Source organism: Spermophilus citellus, assembly GCF_964194105.1.
Source record: "Spermophilus citellus genome assembly, chromosome: 9".
Classification (NCBI taxonomy): Eukaryota; Metazoa; Chordata; class Mammalia; order Rodentia; family Sciuridae; genus Spermophilus; species Spermophilus citellus.
The window spans coordinates 51,968,177-51,989,875 of NC_138191.1; the positions used below are offsets into that span (position 1 = coordinate 51,968,177).

The 21,699-nt window shown below is 35.8% G+C and overlaps 1 protein-coding gene across 1 annotated transcript in view; it reads left to right on the top strand.

Moving 5' to 3' along the window:
- Positions 1 to 6,095: 6,095 nt before the first annotated feature.
- Positions 6,096 to 21,699, top strand: part of FRRS1 (ferric chelate reductase 1) — a gene marked incomplete at its 5' end in the record, with an annotated part of 29,582 nt that continues 13,978 nt past the window's right edge. Inside the window, 6 exons of the mRNA XM_081308862.1 lie at positions 6,096 to 6,291; positions 7,334 to 7,470; positions 8,485 to 8,579; positions 11,180 to 11,327; positions 13,821 to 14,003; positions 20,489 to 20,587. Coding sequence (XP_081164988.1) covers positions 6,096 to 6,291; positions 7,334 to 7,470; positions 8,485 to 8,579; positions 11,180 to 11,327; positions 13,821 to 14,003; positions 20,489 to 20,587 — 858 coding nt within the window. The remainder of the gene's footprint in view (positions 6,292 to 7,333; positions 7,471 to 8,484; positions 8,580 to 11,179; positions 11,328 to 13,820; positions 14,004 to 20,488; positions 20,588 to 21,699) is intronic.

Consider the following 21,699-nt stretch of genomic DNA (forward strand, 5'->3'; position numbering starts at 1 on the left):
AGGAATAGAAAAATAATATATGAATTCATAATATGATAAAGGTAAATATCTTGAAGTGTTTGTTGTGTTATAAGGTAAAACTGTTTCTTACTTTGGATGTGGTAAAAAGAACATCTCAGTGCATACTTCAAAACAAAACAAAACAAAAAAAAAGAAATAAAACAGTAAATCTCCAAATTCCTAAACTATTTAGATAATTTATAGTGATGCATTTTGCTTATTTTTGCATCTATGAAGTTCATTCTTTATATGTACTCACCCATCAATCACCACCATCAGTGTTTGCCACACTCATATGAAGAAGAGTGGGTGTTACTGGGCTGAATTCCTGCAATTTTTTGTCTGAATGTAAACTTTTGAACTCCTTTAATTTCTTAATTTAAAATAATGACTAGTAATAAGAGCTATAACTTGAATGTAATATAAATGACTTGATTAGTTATCTGCTAACTTAATTGTCTTGCATGGAATTAATTTGATACTGGAGATTGAACCCAGGGGCATTAACCATTGAGCCACATCACCAGCCCTTTTTATATATTTTTTAAAATATTTATTTATTTAGTTTTTGGCAGACACAACATCTTTGTTGGTATGTGGTGCTGAGGATCGAACCCGGGCCGCACACATGCCAGGCGAGCACAATACCGCTTGAGCCACATCCCCAGCCCTCACCAGCCCTTTTTACCTTTTTATGTTTTATTTTGAGACGGGGACTTGCTAAGTTGTTTAGGGCCTTGCTGAGTTGCTAACGCTGGCTTTGAACTTGTGATCCTCCTGCCTCAGCTTCCCCAGCCACTGGGATTACAGGTGCGTATCATTGTGCCTTGCTGGAATTTTTTAATTTAAAAAAATTAAAAATTTTGCAATGTTGGGGATTAAAATGAGGGCCTCACACATGTTAGACAAGTGCTCTAACCACCGAGTAATTCCCCCCCCAGCCCTGACATGGTTTTAAAAAACATGTTTTCCCCCATTTTATCTTATTCTTCTATATGCTTAGAGTCACATCATAAAAATACACTTCATGAGCAATTAATTAAAAAGAATAGGGCTGTGATTGTGGCTCAGTGGTAGAGCACTTGCTAGCATGGGCAGGACCCAGTTCGATCCTCAGCACTACATAAAAATAAAAGCATTGTGTTGTGTTCATCTACACCTAAAAAAAATTAAAAAGAATAAAAAAACTTCAGTTAACACATCTTCCTTTAATAACTTTCTTACATGTAGACATTTTCTATTAGATTCTTCTTTTTTATTTTAATTTTACTTTGTTGTAATAAAAATGTTATCTTGATTAATATCACTTGCCTCTGTGGACCAAGATCACAATAAGAATTACATTTTCATTTAAGTATAAGAGTTTTGTATTTACATCATTTGTTTTGAGGAAGTATCCATATGTGAAATGTTTGTAGAATAAGGTATGAACAGCTATTTCATCCTTTTATTAAGTGCCTTTTAGACAAGAAAGAAAACTGTAAAATCTTATCAGTTTGGGGAATATTTCAGTTAGAGAATCAAAGTAACCTCTTTTTTAATCTTTAAAACTAATAGGTCTATCATTGTCCTCAGCTGATAAGAATAATTTATAAGTTTTAATATATGAAGTAGAATGTGAATATTAATAATTAAAAAAAAATTCCACATAACTGTGCTTGAAGGATATTCTCATAATAGTTTATTATCAACATTCCATAATTTTAGCTTAAATGTTTCTGAATGACTCCCTTCCTTCCTTTTCCTATCATAATTATGATATTGTTGATAGAGGTTGTCTAATAAGTTTAAAATTTAAACCATTAAGTGTTGGTATTTCTTAATGAATGGAAAGCCATCATTAGCCATTATTAAGAAAATTGAACTTGATCTGGAACAGTGAGCATTGAACAAAGAACAAAGAAGTTAATGTTGTCCTGTTCTTCCTTTGCATATCTATGTTGTGTTGGTATTTCTTTTTTTTTTTTTTTTTTTTTGGTACAGAGGTATTGAACTCAGTGGTACTCAACTACTGAACCACAACCCTATCTGTATTTTGTATTTTATTTAGAGACAGGGTTTCACTGAGTTGCTTAGCAACTCGCTTTTGCTGAGGCTGGCTTTGAACTCCTGATCCTCCTGTCTCAGCTTCCCCAGTTGTTGGGATTACAGGCCTGTGCCACCTTGCTGGCAGTGTTGGTATTTCTTAAGGAATGCGGTTGGCTTTGTTTTACCTACTTCCCTTATCCTTTTTGTACTTCTTATTTAAATTATTCTCAATATGTTTTTATGATTTGCTTTCAAATCGTAACATTTGTTGAGGGTGGCTTTGAATTCTTTTAGTTGGTTGGCTGTATTTTGCAAATGGTGAATGAAATGGAAACTTAGATGAAGTGACTTGCTTCATGTTATTTATCTGCTTAGTGCATAGAAGAGACTAGACAACAAGTCTGGTTTCCACTTTCATAGAAGGTCAGTGCCAAATAAATATTTGCTAAACTGAGTTAACTTTTCCCATTGTACCATTTTTTTAGCTTAAATGGCACACGATGATATTTAATCTCTATAATAACTTGGCCACTACTGTGTGGTTTGGACTGTGACTATGATCTTCTGTGCATATTGCTAGGTCCTAAAATCAGGTCCACCTCTAACAACAGATCATTCCCTGTCAAAAGGACTTGGAAACCAAAGTTTTCACCCAAAACTCTCCTAATACTCTGCTTTTTAGCAGTAATTTTCTTAAATATTCTGTTTCCTATAGTAATCAACCATTTTATTTATTTATTTTTTTTGGTACCAGAGATTGAACCCAGGGGAGCTTACCCAGTGAGCCATACCCCAAGCCCTTTTATTTATTTATTTATTTTTAAATTTTGAGACAGTGTTTATTTAAGTTGTGTGGGGTCTTACTTAGTTGCTGAGGCTGGCCTCCAACTTGTAATGTTACTGCCTCAGCCTCTGGTGCTGCTGGGATTACAGTCATTGTGCCATCATGCCTGGCTAGTCATCAACCATTTAAAAAGTTATTCTTTTCTTCTAAATCTACGGAGAAATATTGTGCTTTTCTTCTTGTAAAGATTTTTTTTTTCTGAACCTCTTGATTGGTTCATTTGTTCCTTTGCTTATCTTTTGACAAGTAGAATTCTCTTTAGCTTTGATGTTAGATAAAAGAGGTACACAGTACTGTCAGACCTTATGCTGTCTACTTGGTAGATCCTGATACAGGGTGCAAAACTGGTTTATGTGTGTATTTCCCTAGCACAGTTTCTGGGGTTTAGCAGGACTTCCTGTATTTTAGTTTTGATCCAACATAGGGTTTATTTACAAAACAATAAATGCAGTCAGTTCAAAAGTTTCCCCTCTAGCACTACTTTTGCTGGACTGCACAAATTTTAATAAGTTCTATTTTCATCACTTAATTCAAAGTATTTTTAATTTCTCCTGAGAGTTCTTTGACCCTATGTTATTTAGAAGCATGTTGTTTAATTTCCAGCATTTGGGGATTTTTTCCAGCAGTCTTTTTGTTACTGGTTTCTAGTTTAATTCCATTTATGATCTGAGAGCCGACATTTTGTCATTTCTGTTCTTTTAAACTTGTTAAGTTGTGTTTTATGGCACAGAAAGTGGTCTATCTTGGTTAATATTTCATGTCAGCTTGGGAGAAATGTATATTCTTCCATCATTGGGTGAAATATCTATAGACATCTGTAAGCTCCTATTGACTGATGATTTTGTTAAGTTAAGCTAGGTCCTTACTGATTTTCTGCCTGTTGGATCTGTCAGTTTCTGATGGGGGAGGGGTGATTGTTGAAATTTCCTACTAAAATAGTTGTTTTTATCTATTTCTGCTTGTGGTTCTACTGGGTTTGCCTTGTATATTTTGATGCTCTTGTTCTTAGGTGCATATATATTCAGGATTGTTGTATCTTTATGAATAATCAACTACTTTATTATTATGTATATTTCTGTTTATCCCTGATAACTTTCCTTGGTTTCCAAGCCTGAAACTGGACAGTTGCAGGGTAGGGAGGATTACAGTTATATTTCCTGGAGTCTGAAGAGCTGAGAACCAGGAGTACTGATACCCCATGGCAGAAAAAGATGAATATCCCAACTCAAGAAAAGAGAGGGAATTCACCCTTCCTCTTCCTTTTGTGTACCATATGATTTGACAATGCCCACCAACATTGGTGAGGAGATCTTCATTATTCAGTCTGAAATATTGACCTCTTCCAGAAATACCCTCACATACCCCAGAATAATATTTTATCAGTTACCATGGCATCTCTAGCCCAATCAAGTTGACATATAAACTAGCTGTCACATATGCCACAAACACACTTTAAAAAAACTTTAACCCTCTTGGTGTTTTCTAAGGTTTCTGGATCTGTTGTTTGGTGTCTGATATTAATATGGGGGTAGATTATCATTCATTATTGTTTCAAGTATTTCTTAGGTTTCTTTTTTTTTCTTTGGAAATTCTTGTCATATGTGTTAGTCCTTTAGCAGTAGTCCCATGGTACTTGGATATTGTATTTGTTTTTTCCCCTTTGTTTTTCAGTTTAATGGTTTCTATTGCGCTATCTTCAAGTCCAGAGATTCTTTATTCAAATGTGTCCAGTTTACCAATAAACCCATCAAAGACATTTTTAAAAATTTTTGTTACCATGTTGTGGGTTGCAAGCATTTCCCTTGGGTTGTTAGGATGTCCCTCTCAGCTCACCTTGCTTATCTGTTTTTGCATGCTGTTTATTTTATCCACTAGAACCCTTAGCATCTCAACCATAATTGTTTATATTCCCAGCGATAATCCCAACATTCTTGCAATATCCAAGTCTGGTTCTGATATTTCTTCTGTCTTTTCAAATTATGTTTTGCTGTTTAATTTGCCTTGTAATGTTTTTAATAGCTGGTTGTGATGCACTGAATAAAAGAAACTGCTGTAAATAGGGCTTTTATAATGTATAGGTGGAGAGTAGTGGGGAGCTGTGAGTAGGTTCAGAGAGTCTTTCAGTGCCCCTGTGCACCTTGGCTGTGACTATTAACACCTCCTTCTTAGTCGTCCTACCCCTAACCCGTGGGATGGCTCTAGTGGGCTGGAGTTGGGCTTTCCTTTCTCCAAGTCAGTAAAGCACTAATAAAACCCCACCAGATGAGGCTCTAATTAACTTGTTTTTCTTTATTTACATAATTATAAAATGGTAATTTGTTCCAGGGACTCTAAAGGTGCTTTGTCTATGATTAGATATATAATCTAGAAAATTCCACTTCTGTGGAGAATGAACTGCTTCTTGAGCCCTTCAGTTTGCGGCTTGTCCATAGTCTTAACTCTGTGAACTTGTCCTTGCCCAGCTCCTCCAGGCTTGCTGAATGCTGTGGTTTTCAGGTTCAGAGGGTCTTCCTGAGCTGCAGTGGCTGATCTGGGCTGGAAAAGGGTGGAACTGGCATAAAGCAGCTGGTTTTCTAGGACATAGCTGGTCAGAGGAAGATGGTGTGGGCTGACCATTGTGTTTCTTAATTTAGCAATATCTGGAACCATAGGTCCTAGAAATATTGTCTCTGGAACTTGGTTGTCTGCTTTGTTTGGTTTTCAGTATTGAAAATGAATAATCCATCTTTTCATCATGATTAGTTTAATGGGAAGTTGAGAGAAGTCATACCAGAGATTTTTTTCAAGTGATGATGTTTAGGTCCAGAAGAGAGATATCTTTTAGCTTTCTAAGATGAAGTGAAATAAAACCTTTGTTTTTATTGGACCAGTTTATTATCCTCATCATACTAATGAAAGCTATCATTTGTTATCTTGTGAGACTTTGGGCTGTATCTTCATTTTATTTGAACAACTTTGAAAAGAGGGTCTTAGTTTCCTCATTTTTCAGGTAAGGAAGTCGAGGCTTAAGTGATTGGCCCAAAGTCTCAGCTGTTATATAGTAGCACTGAGATTCAAATCTAGGTCACATTTCACGAAACACATTCCTTGTAATACATATTTTGAGAATAGGGATAGTGAACATGGAAGGTAAGTGGTTATCTAGAATTACTGTCCTGTGTTGTAAAAGCTTTTATATTTTAATTATATCTGAAAATGATTTGCTTGTAATCTTCTTTTCAAGATGGCAGCTCCTGGATTTACTCCTGGTGCCTTCGTATTTCTATTGTGCATTAATTCTGTGGCTAATTATCCCAGTGGAAAAGTGACACAGTCGTGCCATGGAATGATTCCTGAACATGGTCACAGGCCACAGGTTGACCCTGTTCACCACATCACAGTCAGTCAGGTGACGTTCAGACCAGGAGATCAGGTCGAAGGTACTGTGCTGGGAATGATTATTTACACTTGGGTTTCACTCTTTTTTTACTGTCCTATGCATCTTGATTATTATTGGGTTTGAATTATTCTTTTAAATCTCTTCAGTCACTTGGTTAGAAGATACTCTTGTCTTCCCATTTTTGTTTATTCCAGATGACCCTATGACTTAGGTGGTATATCTATCTATTCCCTATTCTGAAGAAGTTTTAAATCATTACTTAATGTATGTATTTATTAATAATACTATTAACTTATTTATTAATTTATTTATTAATAATACTATTAACTCAATAGAAGAAGAAAACAGAGTTTTTAAAAATAGATTTAGTTGTCAGTGGACCTTTATTTTATTTATTTATATGTGGTGCTGAGAATCCAACCCAGGGCCTCACATGTGCTAAGCAAGAGCTCTACCGCTGAGCCGGAATCCCAGCCCTAGAGTTTGTTTTTATCTTGTTTAAAATATAATGAACATTTTTCTGTCTTGAAGACAGAAATCTTATGATTCCTCAGTCCCTCTGGCAAAATGTGGGCTAACTGTTGAAGATATATCGATTACAGCATTTTGCAAACTATTTTCTGCAACTATAAACATGCAAACTTATTAATATGTGCTCTTTAACAACAAGGGTATATGGAGAAAAAAAATTATTGATTGATTTTTATTTATTTAATATCTTTGTATTAGATATAATATATCTCCCAAGAATCTCCTGTCATACTAGAATATTAAAGACTCCAAGGGGTTTGTAATAAAGAAAGACATTTTTACTTTTATCTAGCTTTTTCCATACTCACTTAGCCCTATCGACTGCCTTGTGACTGTCACCTGCTTTTCCCACTTGAGGAATAATGGCTGTTGGTATCTCACAAAGTGAGTGCCCTGCATTGCATAGTTTAGACACTCTTTATCTGCAGGGCCGTTTCTACTGTTTTCTCTTCAGGAGTTGTTTTGTACATGTGTACCTGATTCTAACTGGTTGCACTTTCTCTAAACATTCCTTTTTGGGGTCTTACTAAATCTTTTAATCTGTTTCTTAGTTACTTTGTCAGGACCACCATTTAAAGGCTTCCTCCTAGAAGCTTGCAATGCTGAGGATTTGAGTGGTGTTCCTGTTGGCTCTTTCACGTTGATTGACAGTCAAGTGTCACAGCTTCTGACTTGTGAAGATATCCAGGTTCATGTTGATTTCCATCCCTCTCCTTGAGGTCTTTTCATGATGGGGTGGTGGTTGCATGATGACCTTAGCCATGTATTGCAGACATTTAGGTAGATTCACAATGATCAGACTTCCCCCCGTTTAACTTGTGATCTATACTTACACATCAGCATCCTCGAAAAGATACAGCAACAGCTTGAAGAGCTTGCAATTTGTGATATTTTATATCATATTTTATATTGATGTTTGAAAGCTTTCAGTATTGAAGATAGAATTTTAGGGTAGAATTTAGAGTTTTTTCATTCATTTAATAAACATTTGTTGCACCAGGAACTTGCAAGGGATAAAGTGATGAATAAGAGACTTCCAATTTTTCCTTGAAGAACCCACACCCTTACACATCAGTAGAACCAATGGACACAGGAGATAAGACACAAAAGGAGAGCATGTGGACATAGGACAGATGACTAAGTAAGACAGTGTGGTAGAGTTTATCCAGGGTGATGGCAGGCATGCCAGAGGGGCCACCTACAGACTGGAGGGAATTTATATGGAGCTTCTTGGAAGAGCTGATCTCTAAGCTAGGCTTTAAAAGCAGGAGTAGGGGTTTGCTAGGTGGAAAAAAAAAAGTAGGAAACAAGATTGTTCAAGAGAAAGAAATTACTAAATTATCATGCTATGTATTTGGAGGCAGGGAGTTTTCTTTTGAGTAATCTGCATTTTATTTATGGAAGGAATGAATTTATAATGTAAATGAAATAATGAGCAAGCTTTATAAAGCATTAACACACCCGATATTTGTGACACCTTTCAGTTTTCTTAAATTTCGGATGATTATTTTATTTACGGAGCTAATTTCTAATATAACCAATCCACATTCATTTATTGTGTGTACCTTAGTGCTTATTCTAATTAAAATCATCTTCACCATAATGCCTTGGTCATACAGTGATAGATTACTTTGAAATATGATAGCATTTCCAGCTATGCTGAGGTATTCATTGAATGATAGTTCTTTCCACTTTATTTCAGGGATCAGCTGTGAGTCACACAAGTTCATCCAAAAAAACAGAAATTAAAGTCTACTGGAATGCTCCAAGCAGTGCCCCGAATCACATACAGTTTTTGTGAGTAGAAGAGTTTCCATCTCTTTTAGCCAATATAATTGAGTAATTATATTTTGTGTTATTTTTTTATGCTATTGGACCTTCACCTGTATAGGAGAGTTTTGGTATAGTAATGATACCATCTTACTGATGCAATGGTTTGTTTTCTTCTTTGTTGTTTCATTTCACCTGTATATACCCAGCATCTAGTCTAAGACATGGTAGATATTTGTTGAGTGATTGGCGTATTGCACTACTTTAGTACTCATATGAGCCATTAGTTAATACTCGAGTGTACATGATATATGGAGTAACACTTTCTAAAATATGTATGCTTCTGCTGGGTACAGTGGCACATGCCTGTAATCCCAGTGGTTTGGGAAGCTGAGGCAGGAGGATCACAAGTTCAAAGCCAGCCTCAGCAATTTAGTAATGCCCTGAGCAACTTAGTGAGACTTTGTCTCAGAATAAAAAATGAAAAGGACTGGGGATATAGTTCAGTGGTTGAGCACCCCAGAGTTCAATCCCTGGTACCAAAAAGCAAAGTACCTTTTTGTAGCAATACAATTTGTAGTTCAGATAGTTAGAAAAGTAAACCCCTGCATTGCTTCTCAGAATTATAAAAATATCTATTTTCTTACTTCTGTGTACAAGTGGAAATGGAATGTCATAGAGTTATGTAAAGAATAGTGTCACACAAAGGCGCCAAAAACATGCATTGGAGAAAAGACAGCCTCTTCAACAAATGGTTCTGGGAAAACTGTAAATCCATATGCAACAAAATGAAATTAAACCAACAAAATGCACAAAACTAAATTAAATGCAACAAAATGCACAAAACTAAACTCAAAGAGGAACAAGGACCTAGGAATTAAACTAGAAATCATGGATCTAATAGAAGAAAAAGTAGACCCTAATTTCCATTATGTCGTATTAGACCCAACTTCCTTAATAAGACTCCTATAGTGCAAGAATTAAAATCAAGAATCAATAAATGGGATGGATTCAAACTAAAAAGCTTCTTCTCAGCAAAAGAAAAAAATCAGTGAGGTGAATAGAGGGCCTACAGCTTGGGAACAAATTTTTACCACTCACACATCAGATAGAGCACTAATCTCCAGGGTATATAAAGAACTCAAAAATCTAAACACCAAAAAACCAAATAACCCAATCAACAAATGGGCCAAGGAACTGAACAGACACTTCTAAGAAGAGAATATATAATCAGTCAACAAATACATGAAAAAATATTCAATATCTCTAGCAGTTAGAGAAATGCAAATCAAAACTACTCTAAATTTCATCTCACTACAAACAGAATGGCAGCTATTAAGAATACAATCAATAAGTGTAGGTGAGGATGTGGGGGGAAAGGCACACTCACACACTGCTGGTGGGACTGCCAATTGGTGCAGCCAATATGGAAAGCAGTATGGAGATTCCTTGGAAAACTGGGAATGGAACCACCATTTGATCCAGCTATCCCTCTCCTTGGTCTATACCCAAAGGACTTAAAAACAGAATCCTACAGGGACGCAGTCACATCAGTGTTTATAACAGCACAATTCACAATAGCTAAATTGTGGAACCAACCTAGATGCCCTTCAGTAGATGAATGGATTAAAAAAATGGGTGTATATATACAAATATTACTCAGCAATAAAAGAGAATAAAATTATGGCATTTGAAGGTAAATGGATGAAGTTGGAGAAGATAATGCTAAGTAAAGTTAGCCCAGCCCAAAAAAACAAAAGCCGAATATTTTCTCTGGTATAAGGAAGCTGACTTATAGTGGGGTTAAGAGCGGGAGCATGGGAGGATTAGACAAACTCTAGATAGGGCAGAGGGGTGGGAAAGGAAAGGAGGGAGCATGGGGTTAGAAATGATGGTGGAATGATGGACATCATTATATAAAGTGCATGTATGAAGACATGAGTGGTGTGAATATACTTTGTATATAAACAGAGATATAAAGAATTGTGCTTTGTATGTGTAACATGAATTGTAATGCATTCCACTGTTATATATAACAAATTAAAATAAAAAAAATATTTAAAAAAAACAAACAAACAAGAAGAATGGTGTCGCATATACATATTTCAAGGGAAAGATTGCTCACCTGACATGTCTCTGTTTTCTGCTCAACTTTGTCCACAGACCCCCCAGCACACAGTAACAAAGCTTTGCACCTGTGTGTTAGGTGAATATGAGAACAGGAGTGTGACCCTGGTGAGAGTTGGTGGTTGCTTTTGCAGCCTCTGTAGTAGCTGTCTGCCACTCTTCATGCCCTTTGGAAGCATGTGGGCGATACACTGTGAAATGAGTAGTACTTTGTTCTTTATTTATCAAGGAGCAGAAATCTGTGCAGGTTAGTCCTTGAGTGTGACACTCATGAGTGCTGTTAGCACGTCCACAGAACAGATAAGCAAGAACAGAGAAGAGTGGAGGAAACAGTAATTCAAGTTCATCTACTGATGGAGTGGAATAGAGTCAGAGATTTGCCTCCGATGAGTTGTATGTTCCAGTTCACCACCCCCACCTTTTCTTCCTTTAAAGCTTTGATTTGATTATGATGGACCATAATCAGTGTTTTATCTAATCTCACTGGTACTGCATTTCAGAGTCACAGTTGTTGAGAAGTATAAAATCTACTGGGTGAAGATTCCTAGTCAGATAATTTCACAACCAGATGCGCTTCCTTTTACAACACTTAAAGCCACAGTATCACCTTTGTCAACACCAACTCCAGTTTCCCGTTTAACCAAACCAGTAAGTAACATTTTTGTATCTTCACCAAATGCAATTAAAAATACAATAGAAAAAAAATTTTTTCTTGGAAATTGTGGTTCTATTCTTGGCAAAGTGCCCAGAGAAATAGCTGGTCTGGGTTGTGGCAGCAAGTTTTTGGAGTCTGTAGAAATCTGAAGGAAATTTCGTGGCAACATTATGATTTATGATTTATAGGTTGGAATAAAGGAAATGCAAGACACCCTGCGTGATGAAAGTGTGGTTATAATATTCACAAGTACTCTATACTAACAAGTGAATATATTTTCATTAAAAAAATAAAAAATAAATATTTAAAAAAACAAACACACACAATAAATAAATAAATAAATAAATTTGAGGAAGTTCCTTCCTTCCTTCCTACCTTCTTACCTTCCTTCTTTCTTTCCTTCCTTGTGGTCCAGAGTCAAACACAGAGAGGAATCTTAAACTAAATTTAGGCAAGATTTGAGGGAGATTCTTGAAGTGGTGGTATAATTCATATCCTATTTCATAATGAGTACTGAGGACTTCTATATGCCAAACCCCAGAAAGTTTCTTGCAACTCATCAGTTAGAATTTCATCTAGACCCTCTGATTCAAAAGAATTATGATTGAGAAAACATCTTAGAAAGGGTATGTGAAATATTAGGAAGAAGTGTTCTACTGAAGGAAATTCTGATAAGTTAGACTGCTTACTTCAGAAGTGGATATAATGAGAGTGATTTGAGGTGGGTTGTTACAGTTGAGAAAATAAGCTTGGGGCCTGAACCCTGACTTTCCTAGTTTTTGTGGATATTTCAAGAGATTACTCAATTTTTAGTCTCGGTTTCTTCGCATATAGTATCAGAAACAATAATATCTCTCTCTTAATACACTGCAAGAATTGAACAAAATAGTGAATATTTGTTTCCCAACTGTGCCTGGCACTTAATAGATAGTCAGTAAACATTAGTCCATTTTCTCTTTCTGTCCTTCTTTTGTCTTTATTTCTTTGTTCACGTAGTCACGACTAAGTAAATACTCCTATGTAAGATTAGTCTTATTTTGTTTTCCTTCTCTTCTGCATTTTAAAATATGTGTATGACATTATGTTTGATGATGTTATCATGGAAGTGGCACTTTTTTGATTTTAAACAGTTATGTCTGTTATTTGTAGAGCTCTCACTGTGCTCTTAATGCTTACTTGAAAGCTGCTATAAGGGAATGAAGAGTTTGTACTTGAGCTTCTAGTAGGAATTTGCTGACAATATTCTTGTTTTTCCATGGACTCATAAAAGGCATTAGCTCTTGTAGGAGCTTTTACTGTTTCTTTGTGCTAAGCATGTAGTCTCTAATTATAGGGAGGTTCGTTAAGAATTGTTAGAATTCTAGCATTTTTAGTGCTAGAAGAAGCCTCTGGTTCTGTTTCATTTAGTTTTTTTAGTTTTCCTCTTGTGCAGTTGAAGGTAAAGGGCATCAATCCTTTGGCTACTGTGATGGAGTGAAGGAGGGAATAGAGATCAAAGTCATGTTTCTTAGTTCCTAGTGGCTTGGTCTCTTCATTTTGTTGTGATCAGTTTTAGCCTACTTATCTAAAGTTAATATTTAGCTTGCTTCTGAAATATACTCACAGCCATTCTATCAAGGTCACCTTATTTGGTCTGCCAAACTATAGAATTGACTTTTTTTTAGACCCTTCCTTTTATATATCAAACCAAGCAGCTCTGGGTTAAAACATTGTAATCTTTGTTTTTTCCTTTCCCCACTAAATTATTAATATTTGAATGGTGCTACATATCAGGGTAACTTATTTTCTTGTATTACTTTACAGTTTTACAAATTTAGTATCTTATTTGAATCTGAATTTTGAAAGCAGTATTCAAGATCTCACTATAAAAACTTGCCAAGATTTGTCTGCTTTTAAAAATGCTGTTTCTGAGGATATTTGTTAGAGAAGATTGCTAACATGGACATATTCCTTAAGAAGTTTCAAAATTTACCAGAAATTTTGCTCTAGAACATACTTATGTGAAATATTTTGTGTATTGAAGAAACTTTAATGTTCTTGTATCATTACAGGCCAACTAGTATAAAGTTTTTCCAATCTTTTGTTTTTTGTTTTTTGTTTAAAGAGAGAGCGAGAGAGATAGAAAGATAGAGAGAATTTTTTATATTTATTTTTTAGTTTTCGGCAGACACAACATCTTTATTTGTATGTGGTACTGAGGATCGAACCCAGGCCGCAAGCATGCCAGGCGAGCGCACTACCGCTTGAGCCACATCCCCAGCCCCAAAGTTTTTCCAATCTTAATTAAAATTAAGTTTAAAAGTTCAAAGTCCAGTTACTGTTTCAGTCATTTCAATTTGTGATGTGTCTTCTATTCCCTTGTTTGAATTCTTATTATGAAAAATTGTTCTCATTAAAACCCATACTTTAAGGTAGCATCTGCTCTGTGATTGGTAATGAACTGCTTATTTAATAATTAAGATTTTCCCCCCCTGTCATTTTTCTAGTTCAGTGCCTCAGACTGTGGGAACAAGAAGTTCTGTATTAGAAGTCCTTTGAGCTGTGACCCAGAGAAGGAGCAGGCCTGTGTCTTCTTGTCCTTCACAAAACATGACCATTCGGTGATGGTTGAAATGAGTGGTCCCGGAGAAGGCTATTTATCCTTTGCATTTTCTCATGACCGATGGATGGTTAGTTCCACTCACTTACATAAGTGGTAATGAAAGGAGAATCACTGGAGTGAGCTTTAATCAGCAGTAGATTAGCTCTTTTTTCCAGAGTCAAATGATCATACTTATGGGTGGAGTGGGAAAGGAGAAACTAATTTGGACAATTCCAAGTTAAATGTATCATGATTTTAACATTTGGGCAATTATGCCTTCAAGAACAGGCTGTCTTAAGAATAGTTGGAAAGATCATTTTATTTCCAGTAGATTTGCTGCTTGATGTCTGTCTCTTTGTGATAAAGCAGGAAGATGGTTAAAAACTGTGCCTAAAATGTCATGTTGGTAATGCTTTCCAAACTATAGTGTTACTCAAGTGTCCAGAACTAAAGTGTGTGTTCCTGCTCTCAGTGTTCCTGTTTTAGTAGTCGTCAATGTATTTCACACACACAGAATTAAATCTGTGTATGCAGGCAAAATGGACTGATCACCAGTGGGCTCCTTTGTCAAATATGCAGAAAGCAGCATTTGTTCCAGCTGATTCTTGCTCCCCCTGGGTGGTGCTGAATGGATTAAATGATTCTGTAGGTGGCAGCCTTGTGCTTTGGTGTGGAAGAGCAACGTGATGCATAAGCATCCTGATTTCCCATGGAGAAGGAAGAAGAGCCTTCTGCCAGGACAAGTCCTATTCAAGCAGAGTTGGCAGTGGGGGATCTGGATGACCACCAGTGGAGAAAGCTCCTGATTGCCACATTAGCAAAGGCAAAGAGTCTTTTGAGAGTTTTCTTCCTGTCAGGATATAAAATTAACACCACTTCTTTGGGGACTCAAATGAAAGAAAGAAAGAAAGAAAGAAAGAAAGAAAGAAAGAAAGAAAGAAAGAAAGAAAGAAAGAAAGAAAAGAAAAGAAAAGGAACTCAGACATGGCTCTAATAGAAGAACTAATGTTGTCTTTAAAAGTGTACTTTAATCATATTGGTCCTGTTGTACCTGCCTCAATTATCACAAGAAGTCAAGTGTGACATTTCTTAGGTAGTGACATTTCAGTATATGTATATGACTCCAACAGTTTACTGTTTGGCTTTAGAAGGAACATGCTACCCTCTTGCATGAACAATAGGCTATATCTTAAATCTGTGTTACACAAAGTATGTCATGTGCTTAAATTTTTTTTAAGAAATTTTGAATCTTTACCATTTAAAGTTGTTTTGTGGGAAGCTTTATATATTCTTATGGAAAATAATGCTGCAATTGTTCAAAATAGTTTTTCTCCTTCCATTTGTAATTACTATCAGAACTGTAGCCTGTTCTTTTGGGTGTTCTCAGTGCAGGCAGGAACAATCAAGTTTTGTGCATAAGAGGAATAATGAAATGGGGTTAAAAATCAAATAAGTATAAAGCTAAAACAAAGGGTAATTAATGCTTGGGTAAGTGCGCTATAACTGGCTATGAAGGAAATTCTGAGGATGAGTCAAAAAGGATCCAAAGGCCTTGTTGAATAAATTTATAATCTCATTAGAGTTCATCTCTGAGGTACAGTACTCATTTAGATAAATACTCTAGTCACTTTAAAAACAACTCATTTCAGACACTTTATTGCTCAAATTGATGTGTTCATATACCAACACATTTCTTTTTACTGGTCACATAAAGCCTGCAAGGAGGAGGGAAGGACATTATTACTGTGGTGAATGTGGTAATAGATAGACAACAGGTAGTCTGGTTATTTCTGTACCAAATTGTAGGCACCAATGGCATAAAAGCTTTATCTCTAATTTAAGATGTGTTTATCTTATTAGAAATCTGATCTCTTTCTAGTTTAGTGCTCATCAAAAATGTTTATAAAAAAGATTTAATTATGCAGGTGCAGTTGATTTACCGAGCAATCCTATTTAATGAGTAAAATCATCTGTACACCTGTTTGCCTAAATTGGCAGAAATGAATCATCTTCAAAATATATTTTAAAGTGGTTATTTCTATTTTGGGTTGTTATTTTTAAATTTTTTGGTATATTTTTATGACCTGCTATTTTTTTGAGTATATAATATACATTTAAATGCTGAAGGTGTCTGATGTTATGAATACACATTAGTAACCTAAATCATACCTTTTTAAAATTTGGTTTGTAAATTAATGATAGCAATTGTTTTAGTGTTGAACATCATCAGTAATTGATGAACAGTATAATTTTCCGTATTTTTGTTAATGATGACTTGCTAATCTCTGAATTTTAACTGAACTTCCTAGTATTTAAAACTTCCCTGTCTGAGATATTTTGTAAATAACATAAAGTCTACACATATCTGTAAATATAGTAAATAATATCTGTATACATTCTGTAAATAATATCAAGTCTATACATTATTAGCTTCTATTCTTCTCCTTCCACTGCTGAGTAGGAAAAAAACCCTCAGACTCAGTTTCCCCCACTGTATACTTACAACATTAATCACTTCTCTGACCCCAAAGATGTGGGGATTTTCCCCCACAAAACAAGTAACCTATTAGTTATGTAGTGGATATCAGCTGGGTGTCCTCTAATTCAATTCTGTTGTGACGCCATATACTTGGAGATAGTGCCAGACCCCACAGCTTGACACAGTCCCCAAGACTACCCATCCTCTTGCTTAAGATACCAATCACAAGACCTGTTTTTTGTTGTTGTTTATGAAGTGCTGAGGATAGAACCCAGAGCCACACATGCTAGACAAAACTCCATAGAGCTACATCCCAGCCTGACCTGGGTTGTTTTACATGCACTTCTGACTCCATGGGCTTCCCAGTGCAACCTCCTTAGGTTGAATTAATTTCTTAGAGCTATTCATGGAACTCCGTGAAGCACTTGTATTTACTGGTTTATTATAAATGACATCACAAAAGGTATGGATAGAGAAGCATATATGAGGAGGTATGGAAGAAGGGGTGTGGAGGGCATGTCAGCCTCCAGGAATCTCCATATGTTTAGCTATCCACTAGCTCCCTGTGCTTCTGGTGCTTTATGGAGGATTCCTAATGTAAGCATAACTGATTAAATTATTAACCATTAGTGATCACCTTAACTTTTAGCCCCTTTCTCCTCCTTAGAGGTTGGGAGATGGGGTTCAAAGCTCCAGCTCTCTAACACTTTACCTAGGGGCTGTCAGAGTACCAAGAGAAAATCATTCGGAGATTCCAAGGATTTTAATAGTTGTGTGCTAGGAGATGGTAAAAAATTCACATATATATTTTGCAGCATTACACTTGACCTGCATCATCTTGCTGCATACATAATCTCTCAATGGTCAAATTCTATGATATTCCCAGTTCTGATCTCTCTTGGACTGCAGATTGTGGGTTCTAGTTGTTGGTTGGTCTCATAGAAATGAGTGTTCTTGGATAACATAAGTCAACATCTTTAAATCTGAACTTATTATATCTTCTGTCTTTAATTCTTTTTATTGCATTGTCACTATCTCTGCCTTTGCTTATACCTTTATTATCTGCTCTTGCATTCATGTAGGACCTCTCACTATCCTTCCTGCTCTCATAATTATCCCTCTGCATTTTTTTTTTTTTTTGTAGTGGGGATTTGAACCCAGGGGTGCTTTACTACTGAGCTACAACCTCAGCCTTTTTTATTTTTTTCTTTTGAGACAGGATCTCACTAAATTGCTTAGGACCTTGCTAAATTGGCTGAGCCTGGCCTCAAATTTACAATCTTCCTGCCTCAGCCTCCTGAGTTGCTGAGACTACAGGCATGCACCACCACTCCCAGCTGCATTTCATTCTTCAAACAGCTTTTGGAATTCTCTTCCGAAGACAACTGAGATCATGTCAAATATATCCTCCCAAACTTTTGATGAATGTTTAGTAATAATAAGAAAATTGTTTTTCTTTAACATGGCTCCCAATACTCTTCAAAGCCTTGGAAAAAACCCGTTGGAATTTTTAGTCTTAGAGCTCTCTCCCCTCTTTATATATTTTAGCTAACAAAACTATTTCCTAAAATTTTTGGGTTTTTTTATACCTGTTGTCTTAAAAATTTCTAAGATTGGAAAACCTTGCCTTTAGTCTGAGCTCTACTTTGTCCTCATTTAAATATGTGTATTCTCTAAGGTCTGGTTAATTACTGTCTTTTTGGATAAGCTTTTCCCAATTATCTGGCCATTTATAATTTGTCTTTTCAGAGCACTTTTCCTAAATTTCTATTTTGTCATACTTCCTGTACTGTTGTAATTGTCTTCTCCACTGAGGAAACAGCCATATTGGAGCCTCCTCAGCCATATTGGAGCCATTTTTATCTCTCCCTCAGTATCCATCACCGAATTTTCTCAGAGTGTTTTCTCATAGGATTTTAAATGTTTGAATCGAGAGGGTCAAACTTGGGAAAGAGCTTCAGTTCATCCTAGGGATTTGGTGGAACTTTTTGTTGTTGAGAAGGTGTCTTGCCATGCTGGTCTTGAACTACTGGGCTCAAGCATTTCTCCAAACTCAGTCTCCCAGTAGCTGGAACTACCAGCTTGTGCCACCACACACGAAACTGGTGGGACATATGTTGTGTGGTTCCAAGCTGCAAACTTGGAATTTCTGGAACTGCATGGAGCTTAAGATTGTGTTAACATCTTTTCTTAACTTTTCATTTGAAGTAGTGAGGACTGAGTTATCCATTCTCTGTCTTCCTCTTACCCAATATTTGAGGAGACTCCTTGTAAGTGACTTCTTATCAGTCTGCCTCAAAAACAACTGTTTTATTATATTATTTAAAAAAAAACAGAAGAATTCCTATGCCTCATTCATGCTAGATATTCTAGAAAACACACATTGTTTAAGATTAGAGTTTAGCAAGCTTTTTCTTTAAAGGACAATAAAACAATTATTTTAGAGTTTGTTGGCTATGTGTTCTCTGTCACAATTACTCAGTCCCATTGTAGAAATGTAAAAGCAGCCATAAGGTATACATAGTGGATGAGTGTAGCTGTGTTTCCATAAAACATTTATGGACACTGAATTTGAATTTAAGATATTTTCATTCATAAAATAGTCTTTTTTAAATTCATTAAGCCATTTAAGTTTGTAGATACTATTCTTAGCCCATGAGCTGTATTAAACAAGCTTCAGGTTGAATTTGATCTATAGGCTTTAGTTTGTCAACGCTTGGTTTAAATCATTTCTGTTATAAATTTATTTAGTAATTCTGATTTGACTCTAAGTCATGTAACAGAGAATAATTGCTTGGCTAAGATTATGTCCTTGGGAGTCTTTAATTAAAAAGTGGAACATGTTAAAATACATTTGAGTCTGAAAGTAGAGAAATATGTTGGAATTTCACTTTAGAATTTATAGCAAAATCATTTTAATCTGATAGTCTTGGATCTTAAGAAGTTAGTGATGAGAGCTGGGTGTGGTGGGGCACGGCTGTCTTTCCAGCTACTCAGGAGGATGGCTGGAGTACTGCTTTAGCCCAGGAGTTCCGGATCAGCTGGGCCTTATAGAGAGACTGTATCTCTTAAAAAAAGGAGAAGGTAAAGTGGAGGGGGCAACTGACTGAAGCACATGAAGGACCTAATGAGATAACTTATGGTCTACAGATGATAACTTAAAATGAAGATTATTCATTTGTACATTACTTAAAGGTACTATGAAGTTGCAACCTGCCTTCTAATAGTCACTTACAAGAATAAGATCTAACTTTCTGAGTTAAGGTATATTAGAAACTAAAGGATAGACAAGAGTTATAGTGGCAAAAAAAAAATATTCTTCTTGAGCTCAGATATTTTTGTCTCAATTTTATAACATATAATCTATTCAGTGTATGCATTATGTAGCAATATGTCTTCCATCTTAAAAATTACCCAAAAAATCGTGTATGATGCGGTGTATTCCTAGTTATTAAACTATGTAGTACATAATATTTATCCACAGGTAAATATCTGGAAGAATGTTCCTGGTAAGTTAAGTGAAAAAAAGGTAACAAATCTGATTAAGGAAAAAATAGGTATAAATACAAATAAGTTTGAATATATGCAAACACCAATAGTGGTATCAATTAGTGGTGGGTTTATAGGCATATAAACATGTTAGATGCTTAATTTTTATTTTTGTGATGTTTGGAGCTAATTCCAGGGCCTTACACATGGTAGGCAAGCACTCTACCACAGAGTAACATTCCCAGCTCCAATACCTCTATTTTTTTTAAATATTTGTTTTTAGTTGTCAATGGACCTTTATTTTATTTATTTTTATGTAGTGCTGAGAATTGAACTCAGTGCCTCACACATGTTAAGCAAGCACTCTGCCATTGGGCTATAACCCCAGCCCTGCAAAACATCTATTTTGATCTCGTTTCACACTGAAATTTGAGTGCTTCTATATTCTAAGAAATTTTAAGTAATAAATTGGACAGTTCTCTACAATTCACGATTTATGTTTGAGTCGGCAAAGTATGTCTAAAAGCATCAAATAATATTTGATTAGGGATTCTTAAAAATACTGACGTTCCTTTAAACTTTTATCACTTGTAATTGTTTTTCAGGGTAAAGATGATGCTTATTTGTGTATCAATGAAGGTCAGACTGTTCATGTACAGCCTGCACATTTTTCAGGGCGAAGTCACCCTGTGATGGACTCTCGGGTGAGTGTGAACGTTCTGGGAACCTCTGCCTGGCTGTGTACCTTCCTGCTATCTGGCTGTCACTGGCATGGCTGTGCAAACATAGTCTTTGACCCCCCACAGTCATCAGCCTAATCCTGCAAGGGCCTGGCAGCAGCTTTTCTTTCTCATAGTGATCTCTGAGAAACTTCTCTGCACTTTAGAAAGCATAAGTTTCTCTTATAGGAAAAGATGAAGTCTTGCTTATGTCACTTAAATGCTTGTTGCATCTTATAAAAAGGTATTTTATGGTTTGTTGACATGGTCAGAGGTTTTGCCCCTTTTCCAAAGTTTGCAGACAGGTATTTTAAAGAAGAGGCTTTTGTTAGTGACATCAGTATTTCTTGACTGGTGAGAAGGCGGAACATGTATGGTAAAGAATGGTGCCTTGGGCAATGTCATTGTGTGCCCATTGTGGCATCTATGCCATTTCGGTTGAGGAGTTTCTCTCTTTTTTTTTTAATTTTTTTTTTTATTTTTTTATTTTATTTTTTATTTTTTTTAGTTGTAAATGGACACAGCACCTTTATTTTTATTTATTTATTTTTATGTGGTACTGAGGATCGAACCCAGTGCCTCACACATGCCAGGCAAGTGCTCTACCAATGAGCCATAACCTCAGCCCAAGACACAACTTTAAATGTGACATGGAACCCTGGATTGGATCCTGTGTCCCCCTCCCTAATTATTCCCTTTTCTATTTTATTTTATTTTTTTTTATTTTTTTATTTTTTATTTTTATTTTTATTTTTTTTATTGGTTGTTCACAACGTTACAAAGCACTTGACATATCATACTTCATACATTAGACTGAAGTGGGTTATGAACTCCCAATTTTACCCCAAATGCAGATTGCAGAGTCACATCGGTTACACATCCACAATTTTACATAATGCCCTATTGGTAATTGTTGTACCTGCTAAAATTTCTAACCTGGGTAGAGGGACTGTGGGTTTCTGGCTCAAAGTAAAAATTATATTTCTGCCAAGTGGGATAAAGACAAACTGGGAGAAAATGCTTCTTGTACTCTTCAAAGAGGAAGTGCAAAAACAATAACACTGCAGATGAAACATTCACCTATGATCTCAGAGAAG